Consider the following 21,783-nt stretch of genomic DNA (forward strand, 5'->3'; position numbering starts at 1 on the left):
GGAAAACAAACGGTGGGTTTTTTAGCTCAGGTAAGCAATGTGTGACCAACTCCAGGCTGATGATGCCATCACCAGCCAGTCTTCTGGAAGGAGATTCTTTGGCCCAGATGTGCAGCCAGCTGACATCTGTGTGGTAAATCTCTGCTGCTAATGGATTTAACTGCAGGGTGTCAGTCTGCCAGGAGTTAATACCAGGTTCGTGTCTGGTGCAGCTTTGCATGGTCTGTAAAGTTAACGTCGGGAGGACCTCCCGGTAACACTTGCAGGGACTCTTCCCACAGGAGAAATGGAACTGATCTTTCCTTTTTGGTACTAGCTGAGCAGATGAATGTGCCTGCCTTTGTATTGCTTCAGGCAGTACTGCTCACGTGTCACCTTTCAGCCTTTGCTCCCCAGCATCGTTCTGTGACTGTGGGAGCAAGTGGGAAGGAGGCCTGGCTGTGGGACCTCAGGCCATGGCCTGTTTACAGAGGCCAGGGCATCAAATGCACTTGTTGACTCGTCAAAAGGCAGCTGATGGTCCCTAATCATTATTTTTATTTCTTGTGAGGGACCAGCTGAAGAAAGTGCCTTCCCTCAAGGGTTTTCAGCCAAATAAAGGAAAGAAAGGTTTTGTCATCAGAGATATGGGCTTAATTCCATTGATTGGAATTGTAATTGAAAGCTCCTGCTAATGTGGGTTTTTTTTCTTGTAGAGCAATGTATTAAATAACATGTTTGTTTAGCATACAAAAAAATTATTGCATTTGGTAAGTGGTTTAGTAGAGCTTCTAAACTAAATTCACAGAAATCCATTACTGGAAAATCTTAAACTGAGATACAGCCTTGATTACTGAGCACTTTTTCAATCAGAAAACAGCAAGAGATTCACAAATCACTTCAGGAAATGCTCTGACCCACAGAATCATTAGATAAAATTCAATATATACCCGTGTGAGTCTGTGAAGGTAGTTGTTTCTGGGATGGCTCTTCATCCATGAAAATACAGAGACATCTGCAACCTCCTATGCTGCTGTGATTTTTGAACTGGTATTCAAATGCTTTTCTGCCTTTCTCAAGTTAGGACCCTCTAAAATGATCTGAGTTTATCCAACTTGAGTAGTTGCCAAGCTCCTCTCTCAGACATCTGTGTGGTAACAGGGCCTGTCAGAGTAGTTTCTTCCTTTGACTGAGGGTTTAGTTTGTCTTTCATCTTTGAAGAGTTAGAGCTGATTCCTGAATTCAGGCTGGGAGACAGTTCTTTGACGAGTAAAGAAAAATTTCCTATTTACAGAAGTTGGAACATAGTGTAGGAAGCAAGTGCCATTAGTTTCCTGTCAGTGTTGTCAGGGGGAAAAAAGGAGAACATCTTGAACAAATCAAATAACCTAGTCTTCTCAATTTATGTTTTTGCATTTTGGGTTCTTTTTAGTAGGAGATCAAAGGATGCTTCAAGGCGTTCTTTGGGAGCCAGGATTCTGATGGCATATTCTGCTAGTACATCAGCTGTTGTCTTTAGGTGCTTCCATGAAGGTTAAGTCAGCTCTCAGGCCTGTAGGTGACTCTGGGTGCTGAGGAGGACTTTGGGGACAATTGACAGATTTGAAAAAGATTCACTTTAATTTTCGTAAGTCTTTGTCTTGTAAGTACAGCCCTTTCTAAAAGAAAGGAGAGGTTTTGGGTCACTGTTAATGTGACTGTTGATAAATAGTAAGAACTTCCAGCAAAAGAAGGTGTTTTTTCTTTGCATGGCTCTAGTTCATGTTGACAAATCAGAGTCAAGTAAGGCATTTGATCTTGCCTTACAGGTGTGCTGTGGATTGTAAAGTGTTTTCAGAAACAAGGGGTTCTCTTGGTTAGATTATGTGGTCAAATGTGATGGGTCAGTCACAGAGAGCTCACAAGTCACCTTGAACAGACTTTCTGTGCAACTGAACATTGAGAATGAATGCTGTGATTTCATTGTACTGGAGCTCTTCTTAAACTGAGTTCTAGGCATGTTTTTCCCCCTCCTCTCTGTTTGGCATAGCAGCCAGAGATGTGGCCTTGTGAAATGCAAACCTTTTCTAATCATGCAAATACTCAGAGTGATGATCCCATGCACCTAAATATGGACTAAAAATTCAAATAGGCTGGGTTGGTAAACTGGAGCATAGTTATTGCATGACTGAAATGGGTTTGCTATTTAAACATGGATGCCTAGTACAGTGAATTTTCTCTGATTTGAATATGTAGTTTTAAAGAACTTACTTTACACACGGACTTTGGCAGCCATTTTATGCATTACACACAGATGCTTTGTCTCTCCCCTTCAAAACTTCAGTCTTTTCCTAGCAAGATAATCCAGGCTGAAATGAAATATTTCATCTTAGTATATAAAAGCAAAATAGCGTTCTTTTCTGATAAGGCTCCTTCTGAAATTTAATTCATTTGGGTTTATCAGTCCTGTCCTCTAGTCAGATTGTGATAAAAAAAGAATTGTTTCTACCTAACCTTATTTGACTATTAAATTGTGATCCTTACGTGCTAATAGTTACACCAACAGAGAGTGCATGAGGGCACGTCATGGGAAGACTTGGAGGCAGCAAGTGGAGCTGAAGTTAACACTTTTTAAAACAGCAGATCTTTGTTGTTTCCATTTGTTTCTCATAGAAGCTCCACCCAAACTGGAAGACAGTCCTGTGGAAGCATTAATGGACTCATCCCTGTTTGCAAAATATAAAACAATATAACATTCTTTTCTGATAAGGCTCCTTCTGAAATTTAATTCATTTGGGTTTATCAGTCCTGGCCTCTAGTCAGACTGTGATAAAAAAGAATTGTTTCTACCTAACCTTATTTGACTATTAAATTGTGATCCTTACGTGCTAATAGTTACACCAACAGAGAGTGCATGAGGGCACGTCATGGGAAGACTTGGAGGCAGCAAGTGGAGCTGAAGTTAACACTTTTTAAAACAGCAGATCCTTGCTGTTTTCCTTTGGCCTTTGTCTCTTGTAGAAGCTGCACCCAAAACTGCAAGACAGCTCTATGGAAGCGTTCATGGACTTGTCACTGTTTGCAAAATATAAAAGAAAAATAGCATTCTTTTCTGATAAGGCTCCTTCTGAAATTTAATTCATTTGGGTTTATCAGTCCTGGCCTCTAGTCAGACTGTGATAAAAAAGAATGGTTTCTACCTAACCTTATTTGACTATTAAATTGTGAGCCTTACGTGCTAATAGTTACACTGACCCAAGAGTACGTGAGGGCATGTCACGGGAAGAACTTACAGGCAGCAAGTGGAGCTGAAGTTAATGCTTTTTAAAACAGCAGATCCTTGTTTCCTTGTGTCTCTCTTAGAAGCTCCACCCAAGCTGGAGGACAGCCCTGCGGAGGCGTTCACGGACTCGTCCCTGTTTGCTCACTGGGGGCAGGAGCTGAGCCCCGAGCACCGGCGCATCGCCCTGAAGCAGTTCCAGTACTACGGCTACAACGCCTACCTGAGCGACCGCCTGCCGCTGGACAGGGCGCTGCCCGACCTGCGGCCCAGCGGGTGAGCTGCTCTTTGTCTGCTTCTTCCTGGAGTTGGGGTTAAATGAGCGAGATGGTGTTTTGTGTTTGGCCTTAGATGGTTACGAATTCTTGCCGTCGTCTAGTTAGGGACAGCGCAAAACAGCGACATAGACTGTCGGCACTCAGAAGGCAAAGAAAGCCAATCTTTATTGTTTCTCCATTCTGTTATAGACATCTTTGAGAAAGAGAGATGACTGGACATTCAGAACAACACCCCTTGACCGTTTTATCCAAGTAAATAAGAAGCTAGAAAAACACCACCCGCTAACGGTTTTTTCACCTTCCAAGGATTGTTTTTGATTCCTCCACATACTTTCCCAGGCCTATGTGGCTGAATGTCACACAGACTCAGACGCTGCTCTTGCTGTCTGATTTCTCTCTCTGATCAGGTTTTCAGCATCCATAATTTTTTATTTATATTATCGTTTTATAAGTTGCGGGTTTTACAGTACTTTTAGTTAACAAACTAAAATTGGAGCTCTCTTTATTTCTTCACAAGGCCTTTTAACGATAAGCTGTCTAATTGGGAAATGATACTTAAATTATTTTTACTTTTAACGCAATAACTAACCACCTGTGACCTGCAATGTGGACTTTTCTATCTAATAACAAAATGCTACTTAAACTCATGAAGAAGAAGGTAAAAAAGAAGGACTGGCATACACCCTAAAACCTCCATCTTGCTTTATATATATATATATACATATTACTGTATACTAAAACCTTAAACTCCAAGTTTTCTACCATGTGATATTACACGCTTCTATTCAAATTTTACACCCACAGTCTCAGTGCTGTCATTCAATTCTGGAAGCCTTCTCCACAGGTCCAATGCAGTGTTTTCTTGGGGGTCAGTGCCTGTCAGCACAGAAACCCTAAAATTCTCAGTGACCAGGGTTCCAACAAGTGCTGGGGCACCCTCTGGGCAGCCTGCAGTTCTTGTCCACCTGCAAGCCTTGCCTCGTAGTTGAGGCACAGATGTGTTGAAATTCTGTGTGAGGCCAGCGTGATGTGAGCCCCACGAGGGTTCAACGCACTCTGGGGGTGTCCAGCAACCTCCCAGAAATGGCTTAAAATGATTAGCTAGACGGCTGGATCGGATGTGTTCTGAAAAAGCAAAAAGGTTTTAATTAAAGAGAAAATCACAGATGATACAAAACAAAAAGCAAAAGCCGTGCACAGTGCAGAGAAGCCCCTAGCACTGCTAAGACACACTGAAAATCTGAGAGGCTTTGTGCTCTTTCTTTTGTACCCAACGATTTAGGAGGGTTTTTTGGCAAGCTGCCCAATAGAAACAGCTACAGGTTTTGAGGTACAGGACAAAGATCCAACAGGTAGGTGCCTTTGTGCTGGTACTGGGCCAATGACGATGAGTGAAGCACAGAACTTTCTGGTTCTTCTCCCTTAGAAGTCCTGGGGTGTAACAGAAACTTTTCCTGTTATGGAACATCCACTCGGTTGTGGGGGTGCAGTGTAACACAGATGGCAGCCAGAATGAGCAATTTCTACCAAATGGATGCAGGCTCCAAGTTTCAGTTGTCCTCTGAAGCGCTGCTGTGCCCAAAGTCAGTCCTGGTCAAGTCCCACCAAGTACTCATTAAAATTTCTTCAGGATCCGTTGGAAGCTTCATCTCACCGACAATTTACATTAGATAGCAGGTGTGGTTTTTTCTGCTAAAAGAAGAACCTTTTGGTGCTAGTTTTTGGTTTTATCAGATAATCTGGCTAAGTAAGGGCTACTTTCTTTGAAAGCACAGAACTGCCTGATGAAAGTCAGTCAGCAGGTGAAGCTGGTGAGTTTTAGTGGTGAAATGCACCCTTGAGCCAAGCACTGAAAGCCCAGGGATCCTGCTTCCCTGGGCAGGTCTCTGCTCAGTATCACTCTTGCCAGTCAGGGTGAGTGCATCCAGGGTTATTCCACAATGGGGATTCCACTTGGGCAGTTGGATGGGACCAAGGGAGGGAACAACCTCCCCTTCAGTGCATCTGAGGCCTCTTTAGACAGGACTGTTCACAGAGACAGTTAATGCTCAGCTTTTTTGGAGCCTTGGTGATACATCTGATGCTTTGAACAAACAGAAGCTCTGGAGATGGATAAACGGGTGGAAGGAAAACTGCATTTTTGCAACTCATTAAAAAAAGAAATCATTAAAAAAATATGCTGGGTACTTAGTGAATCAAATGTGATCTTATTCACTATTTCTAAACAAATATTTTAATAACTAAAGCAGTAGTGCACTTTGCTGCGCATCAAATTGATGCTGCACATTAAGCTGATGATAGCAAAAATGTATGAACACCATCCCAGGCAGCACTTCAACAGTATCTATGCTATATTTTATTGTATATTACATTGTAGAAATATTTTTGTTGCAGATGTGCTGAAATACTGACATTAAGGAAATCAAAGTCCATGCACTTGTATCTGTGTTTTAGTTAAATCAGTTTAGCAGTGCCTGTAGAGACACTCTCTTTTTTGTTTTTTAATTGTAAACTAATCCAGAGGAAAAAGAAATCTTTTTAACTAGACATCAGTGATAGAAATGTTTCTGTTCTTACAGCTCTTTTGAAATTACTCTTCTGAATGATTTCAATATAAATTTTTTATGACTATGTGTTTTAAAAATTAAAAATACAGAGAAAACGAATGTTCCTGTAGCTGAAAACAAATGAAAGTTAGGATTTTAAAAGAAACTCTAGTTAGAAATGAATCATGATCCTAATTCCTGTGAAAGTTTTGATCCTTTGCTGACTGTCTGCCAGAAACATGACAGACAGCACAATATGTTTAGGGACACATAAATACAAAATAATGGCTCAGTCATGGTAGCTCAGGCAGGTTCCCCACACACTCCTTAGGCTGGGGAGCAGGCAGGGACTGTGACACTGGGATGCAGTAAGTTCTGACCCTGAGGGAAGTGAACTGTCTTGTCACACAGTGTGCAAACCAGAGCCACAGGTGTTCTGAAAGTCCTGTTGAAAAAAGAATTCCTGCTCCCGACAGGCAAAGTCTCATTTGTGTCAGAGCACATGAATGAATGTTATGGGGAGAAAAGGTCTACCCTGTGAGAGTATGTTTCCAGTGTAATAATCAATACAGGGATTTCTAGCACCTGGTTTTTAAGCCAAGTGCAGAAGTCCCTTCCCAGGTCTGTCTAGGTGTATTTAAATTATCCTTGGGCAGGTCCTGGGCTCAAGCAGCACAGCCTGAAAGCCAGGGACAGCTGGTGTGAGGAGAGCATGCAGTGAGTGACATGGAGACCAAGTTAGGCAACTTTGCTGGACCTCAGATAGTTGGGGTATTTCTGTTCTGGCTGGAAATGTGTGAGGGCACAGATAGAAGAGGTACCACAGCAGCTCTGAACAGAGTTAGCCAAGGTCTATCCAAGCTCATTAGCCTGGATTTAGCAGTGATGCTGCAAGAGTCAGCATGACAGTGGAACCCTATCAGAACCTATCGTATGACAGCAGTATTTGGGAAGACAACAATATTTGCAACTGAAACCTAAGGAAATTCATACATTGTTAGCCCCAGTTGAGAGCAGGGGAATTAAGTGGTCTGCCAAAATTATGATATTAGTCCTTTATATCATACTGGTATGACTCAGCTTTGACCTTTCTGCCTTCAGTGCTGTGAGGATTCACATCAGCATATCTTGGCGGGGAGCTCAGCGTGTCTTTGCGAGGTTCTGCAGAGAGAAAGGCCATTCCACGTGTGTAGTAACACCAAATTAGAACATGCAGCATTTTCTAGAGTTGAGGTTGTCAACATTAAATGCCATGACAGAAGCAGAGGGCAATTAGAGATTGCTGAGCCACAAGACAGCTGGAGGAGAGGGCAAAAACCCAGCCTTGCCCAGTCCTTCAGCATGGGTGGCAGTAGAACACATTTAGCAGTTTAGGGCAGTGCAGTCTGCCCAAGACTCTGACCTCTGGCTTCTCTAGAAAAAGTTCATCACATTGGATGGAAACATGCAGCAGAGCACAGTTGGGTCAAGCTGTGGCAGTTGTCACACCTTTCAGAAGGACCTTCCCATGCTTTAGGTACTGCAGAGTGGTTTCTGACCCACTCTACAGCCCTGAGCCTCCTGTTGCACTCTGAATTGGGTTCCTTTTCACTGCGAGTATTTGTGCTAGCACAGGGTATCCCCAGCACAGTCCAAAATAATCTCTTGTAAATCAATAAGAGATTAACTGCCCTGGATACTTTAGCCTCCTGAAGCAATCATCACACCCTGAAGTGGGCTGAGTTTTTGCAGTACTCAGTAGACAATGCAGGGTTTATTGTGGAGCACTGTCTCTGCCAGGGCGTGATTTTTGTGATTTTGTGCTGCTGAAGTTGGGTGCTGTGCTGTTTCCCACCCTTCTGTGCATCTGTTAGTCCATAATCTGTCTGCATCACAGACTGACAAATAGCTTCTGCTTCTAATGAGCTTGGAAGCACTGAGGAAGGCAGTGTTGCCCTTGCTGCATGCAGGAACAGAGGATAATAGTTCTGTGTTAGCTGTAATTCTGTTGTGCTCATTACTTTTAGTAGGGCAGGCAGTAGCCACAAAGCTTATGAGTGAAATGTGAAGGAAACAAGCTGATGCAGAAATTCATTATAACAAGCTTGGTTGTTTAGGGGTCCTGAAGCTGTCTCCCAAACTCCTTTTGAGTGGATGCACTTAAGAGTCTACTTTGTTGGCTTGTAAATTTTTGTTGCCTGATCCATTGTGCTGAAGCACATGTGGGAGAGGGAGGTGATATTCTTCTTTGATTATGTGATGAGCAAGAGAGGCGCAGCAGGAAGGAAGGTTTGCAGCAGGATCCCAGCAGAGGAGCTGTTTCAGAGAGTTTGGCTCCTGCATGGACTGTCTAAAACAAAGAAACCTGGCCAGTAAATGCAAACCAACCTTTTCAGCCAGTGTAACTGACTGGAAGAAAGCAAAGAAGCAAAAGAAAGAAGCAAAGGCAGGAAGGGTGGAAGGCAAAAGAAGCATTTAAAGCTCAGATGTTTTAATTCTTTGGAGACTGTCAAATAGCATGGCATAGCATGTGGCTTGCAGCAGGTTTGCCCTTTTCCTGGCTGAAAGTTTGGCATCTAGAAAAGTGCAGAGAAGAAATAGCTTTGGCTATTTTGTAAGCACTTCTTCCTTCAAACAATATCACCACTCCCAAACTGGTTATTGAGAGGCTCAGTTTGGCAAGAGACAATGGTAGAAGCCTTGAAGACAGCAAAATCAGGTTTGTGATAAAGTGGGCACAAACACAGCAGGCAAGAGATCCCCTGAATGAAGATGGGACTACAAGGGAGAAAAATCAAGCATTGGCTGGTTGAGGAGAGTGATGTGGTTTGGGACCAAAGTTGTTTATGTGTGTACACACCTGTCCAAAATGTCCATCAGACTTATCCAGGTAAACACAGTCCTGGATGTAGCATGCATCAGACATCTATGATTTTTTTTTTCCTTTATTAAAACTGATATAAGAAAATCATATGATTTCAACTAGTGAGGTTCAGGCTGGGCATTTCACAGCTTCTCCCCAAAATTCAGCTCCTCCAGACTTGCCTTCCATAAATCTTTGTCCCCACATGTCCCTGTGGGGACAAACCCAGTTCTGTTCTGCTGGGTTTATGTTAGTGATGGATATGGCTCCTTGTTAGTTTCTGACCAGGTTCTTTTGTTGCTGCTGGTAAAAGAGAACATTAGTATTGCTTGTTGGTTTTGATGTTTCAAAGGAGTAATTTAAAAAGAGCACAAAAGCCTGTGATGTATTGTTTTGGACAGATGTCCTAAAATTACCAAATTATTCAGTACTCTTTTTAAGTACTTAATGTTTAATTCTGTCCTATTTCATGCTGTCTTTTGCTTATCTCTCTACCTCTGGTTCTTCTTTTTCTTATCTCACCTTTGCCTTTAGAGTGGTTCCCAGCAGCAGTGTGTGCTGCCTGAGCAGCCACCCCCTGGGATTCTGAGCTCAGCTTCGTTCTCCTGCTGGGATCTACCCCCTCAAATGGCTGTCCTAGAAGTGTTTAATATCACTGGCAGTGATACCAAATCTGCTGCAGTCTTCAGGCTGCTCTAATAACCCAAGTTAATGATGATGCACACTTGTACAGGAAAAAAAAAGACCTTTTCAAATGCTGTTCAATGCCAACCTGGTTAACATAGCTCAGTTAGCACTTAAAATACTGATAACAGCAAAAGGAAAAATGAAGTATGATCACATAATGAAATTATAAACATAAATACATAAATAGTTTGCAGGAATTCCTAAAATACTCAGTTCTTTTACCAGAGTTTTAGTGTTACTTATTTCATTTATACCAGAATGTGGTTTTTTTTCTACTCCCATATATTTTGAACTTCTGTTTGACATGTTGGGTGTGGACAAATTGTTACTAGTTCTTAGAGAAAGTAAGTACCAGTTCTGTTTGTGCTTGTGCTTCTCAGAAATTCTTACCCTATTGAAACTACGAGTTGCTCCCATGTATGTTACTAAAACAACACATGAACCCCAAAAGTTAATATCCTTATTGCATCTTGTGCTAAACAAAACAAATAAAAAAGTGGAATATGTGCTATAAATTCTTTTCTAAACAAAAACTTGGGGTTTTGCTGTTGTTTGATGTGATACTATTGGTGGAAGTTTTTTCAAAGCTTGCAGAAAATAATTTGTGTTCATAATTTATGTACATATTTGTTGAAGGTCTCAGAGATAAGTTATTAATACAGGAAATAATTTTTGGTTTGCTGCTTTAATGCGTAGTTACGCTAAACTAATTTTAATGGCTAATGACTGGCTAAATTGAATTATCACAATGCAGAGAGGAACAGAGTTGTCTTGTGGACAAATATTTGAAAGAAGCCTCATAATGTATGCTGCCCTCCGTTTACCAGAGCTGTGCTTGAAATAGAACACCAGGAGTTTCTCTAAATTTCTGGTAACCATGACAACTGCTATTTAGCGCTATTAGCCCGGTGTAATTGAGCCGAGTGCGTTGCTGGTGGTAATTTTGGGCTTTGTTGGAGTGACATTCACACGCGCGGCTCTGAGTGCCATTTGGAGTCCGTGTCTGAGGCTGAGCTCACCCTGGGCCAGGCCGTGTCCCTCGTGGGTTGTGTGTTCGTGGGGAGCCCCCAAGGGGCGCGAAGGGCAGGTCGGGGCTGTTCCCAGCCGGGATGAGCCCTTGGCGGGGATGCCACCGACACTTGCACCTTGTGGTTGCCACGCAACCGCTCCCTTCTCCCAGCTCCGTGGAGCTGAGATTTCCACCCATACCATCTCCTCTTTCCCCCCTTCTGCATGTTTCAGACACTTACACACACCCCCTCGCTCTCTGGAGCTATTTTTTTGCTCATTCCTATCACTGTGGAATTTTGTTCTGCATAAAGATGATGACAGACGTGCTTGTGAAAACGCACAGGTGCTCTGCGTTCTGTGCAGGATCTGGGGCTGGGTTAATGTTTAAATAAATAAAAAAATGTAGGTAATTCCCGCTGTCACCAGCTGATACGAAAGACAATGTAGAGAGGGAAAAGTGTTTTTTAAAAACTGCAGACACACTGAAAACTAAGTGAATTTGAGCTGGAAGTAATGAGAATGAGTCTGAATGGAAAAAAAAAAAGGAAACATGAACTCAGTTCAGGACTGTACCCTCATTGAAAATGAGTCTTCTTGAAAAGACAAAAGAAATTAGACAAATCAGGAGTCTAATTCTATTCTCTCGTGTCATCTGTAGTTTTCTTTTAAGGCATGGTGGTGCAAAAAGGGAATCAAAATACATGGACAGGATTAAAAGCTTTGCTCTTGTCTGTACAAGTTGCCAGCAATGAAAAATTTTGTCCAGAGTGATAAAAATTGCAAATATATAAGATGTAAATGAATGCAGGTGGGAAAACCAATACAAATAATTTCTTTTAAATGGATGGAAGACTCACCAGAAGCAGAAATTTTGTTTGAGCATTTCAGTTTATGTATTGATTTATGGCAGGGCAGCAGTGTATTTGGGGCTGTTTTTTCATCTAGAACCTTTTTGGAATATAATTTGTCACTAGTTTCTTGCTATAGAATATTTTACATTTATCTCATGCTTAGCTTATTTGACAGATGAGAAAAAACCACCAGTAGTTAAAGAAACAACTTCTTCTAACTATTTTCAAAAATCCCTGTTTTTCTTAATTTAATAGGTACAATATCTTACCAGATAGTTTGATTTTTTGCTGGAGTCTCATTGTAACTCCTTTGTACATTGTTATGGCTGAAGATAACAAATATTACCATGCCTGAGGCAGACAGCTAAAAGATAGATTTGCTGTAGAGTTGTTTGCTGGACCATTTTGTATCTGTTCATTTTGGCTGCAAGCACATCACTAAAATAACAAGTATTGTAGGTTCTTTAGAGGGTAATACTGAAGCTTATTTTAGTAGATTTAAACCTGTTAACTAGTTCATAGTCTATTTGAAGTCAAGTTTTCAAAACTTGGATGCATACACACCATTTGGCATGAACAGGTCTGTTCTTCAAAGACCTGGATCTGCAATGGTGTTAGCATCTTTTGGAAAAAATTGAGTGTTAGTATTTCAGAATTCTGATGTGATTATAAGTACGGAGGCTTCCCAGCCACTTTGAGCCTGAAATGTGCACACTGGAAATCCTTCTGATGGATGCCACTTAAACCTGATGGTCCCTAAAACTCACATTTGTCAAAGACTCGCCCCAGCTTTGACAGTGCTCAGCCCAAGTAAATTTATGCCTGCTTCAACTACTGCATTATCTGGGCAGGACTTTTAGAGATTGTTCACCACCAAAGGTGATCTTCTTTTTGAGGAACAATTTCAGAGGTGAAAACACTCACTCTAAGGTACAGGAGGCAGGTGTGGAAACTATCTTTTCTCCTTAAGAAGGTGTGAAACCAGTGTGTGTCTATGGATTGGGACTGTTTTGATAGAGATGAGGAAGCTCAGAGGGAATGTCAAGGCAAATATCTGAAGGGAGGCTGCGAAGAGGGCAGAGCCAGGCTCTTCTCAGTGCTGCCCAGAGGCAGTGGGCACAAACTGAAGCACAGGGTGTAGAGTCCCCACCATTAGAGGTATCCCAACCCTGTCTGGGTGGGGAAAATGCTGTTCCTGGGCAGCTGGCTCTAGGGGACTCTGCCTGAGCAAGGGGCTGGGCAGGAGGACTTCCCAAGGCCCATTCCAACCTCACCCATGCTGTGATTGTATGGCACCCCAGTAAACTGCCCTGACACCTGGCTTGCAGGCTCTGTGAAAATGCCTTTGTTTCTTCAGCCAAACCGTCACTAGCAAAAAGGAAATAATAAATATTAGCTTGTAAAAGAAAAAAAAAGCGTTCACAAGAATTTTTGTGGCATTATAATCTAGAAGGTTGGACATAGCCATGAAGAGTGGAGGGTTTAAAATGCACGAACATCCATTTGAACATGTGCTGCAGGTCCTTCCTCCAAGGGATTTACCCTAAACACGAGGTTAGAGAGACTTGGTATCACTCCAGCTGAGTTTAATTGCTCCACAGAAAGTGGAATGACCCTGAAAAGGGGGTCTGAAAATAATCACACCAAGCTGGCTAGTAGTTGGCTCTCTGGGGAGATCAGGGAAGATTGAACTCATGCTCCCTCTGTCCTGGCTGAAGGTTTTAACTCCTGCACTACTGGCTGAAAGAGAAAAACAGTGCTGCCTGGAACTAATTGTCTTCTGGAAGAAAAGGCAGCTCCCCTTGCCTCTTATTGTAGTGCTTTACTTTGCATAAAATCCACTTCTGGATGCTTTAAAGAAAACTTTTCATTTTGATGCTGCAAGCTGTCTTACCAGTGGATAGAGGATTAGCACACCAGTAGAAATACAATCTGATTTGGGAAAGAAAGTTTTAGTTTGTTATGATGCAGAAGATCAAGCCACAAGTGGGAATCAGTAAATCCAAACATAATTTTAATTATTTCCCACTGGTATTGGTGCCATGGAACAAAACGTTGTGGATCTCTGTGACACTGAGATTTCATATTTGTTTCCAAAAGGTGTATGAACCAGGTTATTAAAAATACACTGTATACTTTTAAAGATTTGAACTATTAGTACTTCTTCCAGACTGTGTTTTCTGTTTTATATGTCCTTATTATTCTTTTGTGTGGTGACGGAGAGAAAAGAACCTAAAATATTAAATAGCTTCTTTAATGTGATTTCCATCAAACCAATGACTGAATTTAGAAAATTGGTTGACCAGCTGAATTCTGAATATTGTGCTGTCTCAGTTGTTTTGGTGTCATGTGTCCTATGCACTGACTTTTTTCAGAACCTGAAAAGCCTAGAAGTAAATTAATCACCTTGACTGAACTTAATTTTTTTTACAACATCCAGCACATGAAGAGGAATGCTTTTGTGATACTTCAATCTATTTATTTGCTCCACAAATTAAAATACAAAATCCTAAAAGATTTTTTCTCCTTGAACTGAAGAATTTGGTTAAGGAGTCATATTCAAGCATGATGTAAAAGTACTAAATCCATCCATGCTTTCTGTATGCAGTACATTGGCTGTTCGTTTTGCTTTCCACAGTTTTCAGGGGTTCCTGGATGTAGTAAACCCTGGCATCTGGACAGGATAGCCACTCAGTGTTGTAAGGAGGTAGAGAAAACCATTAACATCAATAATTTCTATTTACAAAGTCTGTCTAAAAATGATGCCTGAGTCAACCTGTGCCTAATTGCATCCTAGTAAATAGTTTCAGATCTGAGAAAAAGGTACAATTAATTATTGTTCAGAAACATTGTATTAAAATACTAAAAGTTTCACAGAAAAATAATTAATTCCATTTACTCAATTAAGTTGTGGCTTTGTTAAAAAAGCAAATATTTTGCTGACAGTTTAACAAGGTAAAGTGGCAAAAGAGCTTTCTGCTCATATAATTGAAAGATTTGACTTTTTGGAAAGAAGGAGGTGAAAAAAAAAAACAAACCAGTAAAACACTAAGGAGCTTTAAAGTTGTGGGCAGCACTTGCATACTGCTGCTTCCATAAGCGAGTTGGAGTGTGGCTGAAATATCTGTTTTTGAAAAGGGAAAGAAAATGCACCAGGCTATGGGGGTGTTCCTCTTTCTGATTAAGCCCCTTGTCTGTGCATACAGGTAAGTTTTCCACTGTTGCATGTGTTTTTCTGGCTGCACCATCTGTCTTAGCTTTAGTAGCAGGGTGTTCTTTGGAGCACTATCTTTCAATGCGTTCTTACAACCGGGGCTAGATTTCTCTGGAAGGGTTTTTGTTTGCATTGTGCCTGCCCAGAATTTACATCTTTTCCTCAACCTTTCTCTCCAGGTGCAGAAACCTGACGTTTCCTGAGAGCCTCCCCGAGGTCAGCATCGTGTTCATCTTCGTTAACGAGGCGCTCTCGGTGATCCTGCGCTCCATCCGCTCAGCCATCGACCGCACTCCTGCCCACCTGCTCAAGGAGATCATCCTAGTTGATGATAACAGTAACAATGGTAAGAGATTTAGTCCTTCCCCTGTGGGTTTTTTATCCCCTCCCTGCCCTGAGGCTGGATCATACAAGAGAAACTTGGAATCCTGGCTCTTGCTCGTCCTTTTGGCCGTTCAAATGTTATCGGTGTGCTTTCGCCCTTCTTCATCCCACCCTCCTGCTGGGCTGTCCTGAACCCTGCATGAGTGGGGTATGTTTAAAAGTGTGTACAAAAAGAGAATGTTTGAGGTGTTTTGTATTCAGAATTTTGAATGTAACAATAGATTAGACCTAGCAAGTTTTACTCGTAGTGCTTCAGAGTGTTTTCAAGCTTGTTTGGTTTCTGCGCTTCTCCTGTTTCCACTGTGTGATTCCACATGTGTGCTCTGTTTTGTATAAAATGTCTTTTTGGGTTTCTTAGACTTCTCCTTTAGATTTCCTCTCCTCATTAAGCAACTTACCTTGCTGCTTCTCTGTTGTCTGTGCTCAGATGTTGCTCTCCATGGTCTGAAGGATTGCACTGCCCATCTCTGATGGTTCAGTGCTTGCCGGGGTGTTTGTCAGTGAGGCCATGCTGGACACTATTTACAAGTCTTATTTTCTAGCAACTTTAGTAATGAAATTTTAATAAGCACAGAATGCTGAACTTAAAAATTCTGCTGTGCTGGGGGCATTAATTCTGAGCTGCTAAAATGCAAGGAGAATCTGAATTTACCCAGTTGAAGGAAAAAGCTGAACAAAGGGCTTCTCTTATCCTTGCCATCACGACTGCTGTTACCTGGCTATATCCCTGTAGCTAAATCCTGTGTCTTGCTGCTGATGTGTCTCAAATTTGTACAGAAAAGAAACTTAGAGGGAAGCAAGTAAATAAGTTCCCCACCCCAGGCTATGCACGTCATCATATCCTCTTCTGCTGACTATAAATGAAGGAAAAACTGCAGTCCTGACGCTTTAAAGTACAAAACTCAACAACTTGGTGTAGGCCTATGCCTTAAGTGTTGTCCTCTCCCTTATGCAACACCTGGCAATTTGATAGGAAAGAGCACAACACTGAAATACACCTTTGGCTGGTGGACTTGGCTGCCATTGTGTGAATCCACTTTTCAAATGGGAACTCAGAGAATCTGAGTAGCTGCTGGTGCTGCAGGGCCTGAGGTCTCTGGACATTGATAAACTGGCCACAAAGCAGACATAAAAGGAGAGAAATAGTCTGGTGGAAAAAAAGGTGGCTTCTAGAGTTTGAGTCTGATGCTGTGTGGTTTACAGGCAGTTATTGCAGTGGGCACATTGCAGAGCAATGTCAGAAATACCAGTGCTTCTGAGAGCCTGTCATCACTGCCATGAGCTCTTTGCACTGTGCTCTACAGACTTGTCAAAATCATTCTTTTTCATTATTTCATACCTGAAATAGATCAGAAATCACAGGAACTCCTTCATCTTTCAGGAAAACCTGTCTAGCCACATTTTTTGTTAGTACCAGTATTGGTACAGTACTCTGTAATATTTTATGATTTGCTGTGCCTTCTATTCAGGCTTGCCTTTCTTACCTTTCAGTGCCTTAAATCCTTGGGTTCCTGGCCCCAAGCAGGGAGACAGAAATTGAGAGGAAGGTAACCTTTGGTTTAGCTGCCTTGGCTCGGTGTTATGTGTCATTTTATACAAAATCACACTGTGCAGAGCTATAGTTAGTCTCACAGAAAAATTCAGCCCTCCACAGGATTTTGTGCTACTTCTCTAACCCCTCCTCTGGCATCTCTTCCCTGCAGTTGTAAATTAGATTTCTAGTCCTCTTTATCCCATAATGTATGCTGAAGACCTGGTAATAGGCATATATTTGGATCAGATGGATGTTTGGAATGAGAGCGATTGTAAAGATGATTTATGGGCTTTCCTACTATCAGTTTAAATCTTGAAATATTTATTTTAAAACTTACTTTTCCTTTTACAATATTCTATTTTCCATTTTTTCCTCCCTTCTAGCATTGCTGAGATGAATCCTTTATATTTAGTGTCATTCTGTGTTTTTGTTAGTAGCTCTTTAGCCTGCAAGTGTTGCTGCTTGGAAGATAAGTGGGTTACTCTGGGTTTCCCTGTAATGTTACCGGAGGGGACAAACACTTGGTTTGTGCTTGCAGTGGGCTCCAGCCCTGCTTCTCACAGGGATCTGTCAGAATCCTCATTATAAGTGGTATTTTTGCTCTCAGGCTTTTCCCAGGCATGGCAGCTTCTCTTAACTTGATGCGAGATTTCTTTCTGTGGTGCCTCAGCCATGGGCTTCACAGGCAGGAAACATCACACTGTGGGAAGTGACTGGAAAGAAAAAGTGAGACCAGAGATCTGGCAGAGTCCAAATGGGCACGTTTTAATGAATCCCAAATTTCCACAGGCCTGTATTTTGGAAAAGAGCAGTGCAAGAATTAGATGGGTTTTTTTAAATTCTGGAAGGCTGATTTCAGAAACCATTAATTCAAGTAAAGGGCCAAAGTCTGTACGTTTGTCTTGAGCAATATGTGCTGTGGTATTTCATTTCATGCACTTCAAGGTATGTCAAGCAAATTATTTATGACTTTCCCTAAACCTCAGTGCAGTTTTTCAAGTTCCAAATTATGTTTCAGGAGACCCCAGTTACTTTCTTTGGGAAGTTTCCCTTTTTAAAAATAAATGTTTGGAGTCAGAAAATTGTGAAAATGCCAGTGCATGCCATTTAAAAGCAGAAAATAGATTTCGCAGGTCCTAAAATTTTGATCCTTTATTTAATAAAGCTGTTTGAATGGCTTAATGTGTGCATTTCACCATACCATCTTTTCTGGTGGAATCCCGATGAAGATTGCTCTGAATTGTTTAATATTTGCTGATAGGTAGATTAGTAGTAGAATTTAATTTATTGAAAGATAAAAAAAGCACATTTCAGTGACTGCCTGTGTACTATATAATGAGAACAAAACAAAAGAACGAAAGTTTTATTAAAACAAGCCAAGTATCAGTGTTATTTATTTGTGTCTCATTCGAGTCTTAGTCACGTTGGTGACTAAGCAACTGCACAGATTTCAGATGTTTTACTGGATTTTTTTAAGTGTCAGGTCAGAATCTTTCCCCTTCTCCTTACTTTGCAGAGATAATGAACATATAAGTTTACAAATTGGCAATATAATTATTAATTTATTTTTTCCTTCAAAAGCAGTAGAATTTTATTTTTATTTTCAGAGAAGAGGCTTAAAAATTTTAAGTGACCGCACCCATGGCTGCTGGTGATTATTAGACCTCAGAAACATATTTAGAAGCATTGCCTGAGCTGGAGACTACTGGCATTGTGGTTTATCTGCCCCTGGTTTGTGGCATCCTGCCCTTTGGGGACAGGGTGATGACCTTCTGTGCCATTGGAGCCCTGGCTTGGCTTTTGAGTCTTTTTGCTGGCACTGAGCACCACTGCATCACAAAGTACCTCTTGAAGGTGTTTTCAGATGATTTGAAACCTCTCTAGAAAAGCTCCTTGTGAGCCATGATGAGTTCAGCTTCATGGGGAGGCAGTGAGCATTAGTGTGTCCAGAGTGTGCCTTGCAAAATCGAATACTGTAGCAGTAATTATCATCCTCTAGGACATTTTTATTTCACATTCCAGTTCATAATATTGCAGTAGAGGCTCAGATTTTGCAAGGTTCCTTCCTTTTCCTTGAAGCATTGCTTATGAATGAAATATTCCTACATGTTCAGTGTAATGATTCTCATTTTGCCCTGAGATTTGCATGAGTGCAGCTATTGAGCTGCAGTAATAATTCTGGGTACCACAGGATGTAAATTTTACGCCTTGCGGTGTTGAGAATTAGCACAGACTGGTAAAAAGTGGGTCAGGTGCAGTCATATCACCTGTGAGAGGTTGTCCTCAAAACAGTGACTGAAAAGAAACTCTTCAAAAAGCATCCAGAGCTTTTCATTAAAAAGGTATATTTCTTTGGTAATTCTTAGGAGATAGTTGGGAATAGAAGAATGTCTGATTTTTTTTTCTTTGCAAAAGCAGTGATGAATAAAGCTCAAGACTACTGTTCAAATGCATGCTAGATTTCACAGCACAGCATAATTTGAAGATGGCTTACTTGTAGATCATACAACTATGAAAAACCTGTTGGTAGCAGTCTCCTAGGGAAAACCTTTTGTCTTGCATTCTTTCTGTTTGGATTCTTGTTCTTCCCTTACTTGAATGTCAGGAAAGCTCAGAGACAAACGGAAACATCTGAAAGCAAGGAAATAGGCCAACTTTATCCAAACCTGCATTCATTTTTGGGCTGTGGTTTATGCATTGGGAAGGCTTTACTTCATCTGCCTAGACTGATTCTCTGCATTAGTTAAAGATCTTGATACTGAAATCATTCTTGCACAAGCAAACTCTTAGAAGGGGATTGACAAGAAAAGAGGGCTGTGAAGTGCTGGTCAGGAATCAGGTGCTAAAAAGCAAATAGGTATGTATAGAGCAGGAAATCTGTTCCCTTTGTGGATTTGAGAACAATGTTGGCTGCTGTTGCAAACTCTGCGTTTTACTTTGGTAACGTTTAGCGCTGCAACTTGAATTAATGAAGGCAATTCTTTGAGCATATGTCTGCTGCTACGTGTTGTGTGCCTCTGCTGGGACTGCAGTGAGGTGTGCCAGCTACTGGGGATGCATCTGAAAAGACAGAAAAAGGAAATAACTGGAGGCAAACCCTCGTCCTTTGGCCATCTGCTCCAGGCGCCACCAGAAGTTAGAGCATAATGTTCTTCTTATTCAGGGCTGTGAGAGACTGTCCTGGCAATGCAGATCAGAACTCTGGTGGAAAAAAAAAAAGTGAACTACTAATGTAAATAGACTGTGAGATTTTTATGAGGACACTGAGTCCTGGAGATGATGTCCTAGACTGGCTGTAGACTGTTGTCTCCTCTTACTTGTCAGTCCTTGTGAATGAATTTGATTCTTGCTTTAAAGGGGAGAAGTTGTGGAGTAGGATATCAAAATGAAGTGAGAAACAGAGCAGAGAAGAGAACCACACTGCTGATGAATAAGGCACTTTGTCCCAATTATTCTTCCCCCTGGTTTTAGTTTGGGGGTTTTTGTTTGTTTTGGTTTTGTTGTGGTTTGGTTGTGGTTTTTTGTTTATCACTCTTCACACCATTTTCTCCTCCTGTGTTCATTCCTTCTTCTTTTGATGCAGGGGTGGGCTAGTTCCTTTACTGTCTCAGTCCACCTGCCTTGTCCTCCTTCTACCCTGGCGGTCTGCCCTTTTTGAATGCTCACTCCCTCATCCCCATTCCCTACAACTCATCCTTCTTTGTGAGCTGGTGTCCACCAGGCTACCTGTGCCTCTTACCATCCCACTGTTTGCTGCACTTTCTCACAAACTGCATTCCTCCATCTCCCCATCTCACTGCTCAGCTTTCCCTTGCTTTTAGCTGCAGTAATTAAACTCCTGCCTGAATCATCCCTTCCTGCCTTCCTCTACCTCCCAGGAATAGTCTGTTCATTCCTTTTTTTGGGCATGTTTTTATCATTTCCCGCTTTCTTCCTTTTTCTCTCCACTGCCTCCTTTTGGTACATGTTTTTCCATTCTCTTTTGCTTTCATTTAAGAATAGTTATGGAGTTTTCATTCAGCTTTCCTGACTCCCCCGTGCCTGAACTCCATAGTCCATCATACTCAGGACTCACATTCCATCACACAAGGGGCAGGGACAGCATCCCTTGCTGGAGGCAAGGCTCTGGTTTTTGTGGTTTCATCATTACAGTTGTGTGAAAGCTATTCCATAAGCAGCGTGGAGTTTTATACTAGGAACCCCCACAGTCTCCTTTCTTTGTAACTGCAGTGGAAGGTCCTTAGCCTTCCTTTTCTGGGCACTTAGGAGAGCTCCAGTGCTATGGGACCATTTGCCTCTGTGGAAGCTCTGTGTGCTCCAAAGGTGTTGGCAGTGACAAAGTGGCCTTTCAGCAGAACAGTTATTTTAATCATCTGCAATACACCACCGTTCAGTCTGTTGGTATGGCTGGAAAAGCAACATTTCAATGTGTGTGCCAGCTGATAGCAGAACCTCTGCCCACATCAGGGGGTGGCTGTGCAGGGCAGAGCTTTTATTGCAGTCTCCTGACATCAGACTTTATGACTCAAGCATTCAGATAATGCTATGAATTGAATCTTCCCTAGGCAGCAGAGCCCAAAAGTTAATGTATGGCCATCTTATCTTTTATTCCATCCGTCAGGTAATTTGGCTTGTTCAGTCCTGATCCACTTGCAGTGTTGCACTCTGATAAATACCTTTTTCTGATAAATACCTTTTTCTGATAAATACCTTTTCCTGATAAATACCTTTTCCTGATAAATACCATTTCCTGTGTCAGATTCAGCACACCAAGTCTAAGGGGAATCCTTGAATGCCAGTGTGCCAGTTCATGCTGTGCTTCTATTCCACATCTGCTGTGTCCCCTGAATGGCAGGCGGTGCAATGCACAGTCAGGGTGTTCTTGCCCTTTGTGAAAAACCAGGTTCGCTTTCTGAGAAAAATTTAGAAGTTTAATAAAAAATAAAAAAGAAAATTAGGAGCCAGAAATAAAGCAAAGAGTTCTTGGCCGAGGGTGCCTAGTGAGCTGCCAGAGAACACACCTTACCCCTTCACATCTCTTGTTTTTAGGGATCAGTATGTTACATATTCAATAGACCCTAATGCATTATTCAGACATTCCTTTGAGTTCAGATGTTCTCTTGATTTTGACCCCCCCACCTGTCCCATTTCACCAAATTAACATTTTATCACTCCTTGTAGATAAAAGTTCTTGTTGA

The 21,783-nt window shown here is 41.6% G+C and overlaps 1 protein-coding gene across 2 annotated transcripts in view; it reads left to right on the plus strand.

The window, feature by feature from the left end:
- The window catches only part of GALNT18 (polypeptide N-acetylgalactosaminyltransferase 18), a 212,844-nt gene that overhangs the window by 95,062 nt on the left and 95,999 nt on the right, over positions 1-21,783 (plus strand). For both annotated transcript variants that reach the window (XM_063397923.1, XM_063397924.1), the window contains 2 exons: positions 3,322-3,514; positions 14,847-15,013. In XM_063397923.1, the coding sequence (XP_063253993.1) occupies positions 3,322-3,514; positions 14,847-15,013 (360 nt within the window). The remainder of the gene's footprint in view (positions 1-3,321; positions 3,515-14,846; positions 15,014-21,783) is intronic.

Source organism: Prinia subflava, chromosome 5, assembly GCF_021018805.1.
Source record: "Prinia subflava isolate CZ2003 ecotype Zambia chromosome 5, Cam_Psub_1.2, whole genome shotgun sequence".
Lineage (NCBI taxonomy): Eukaryota > Metazoa > Chordata > Aves > Passeriformes > Cisticolidae > Prinia > Prinia subflava.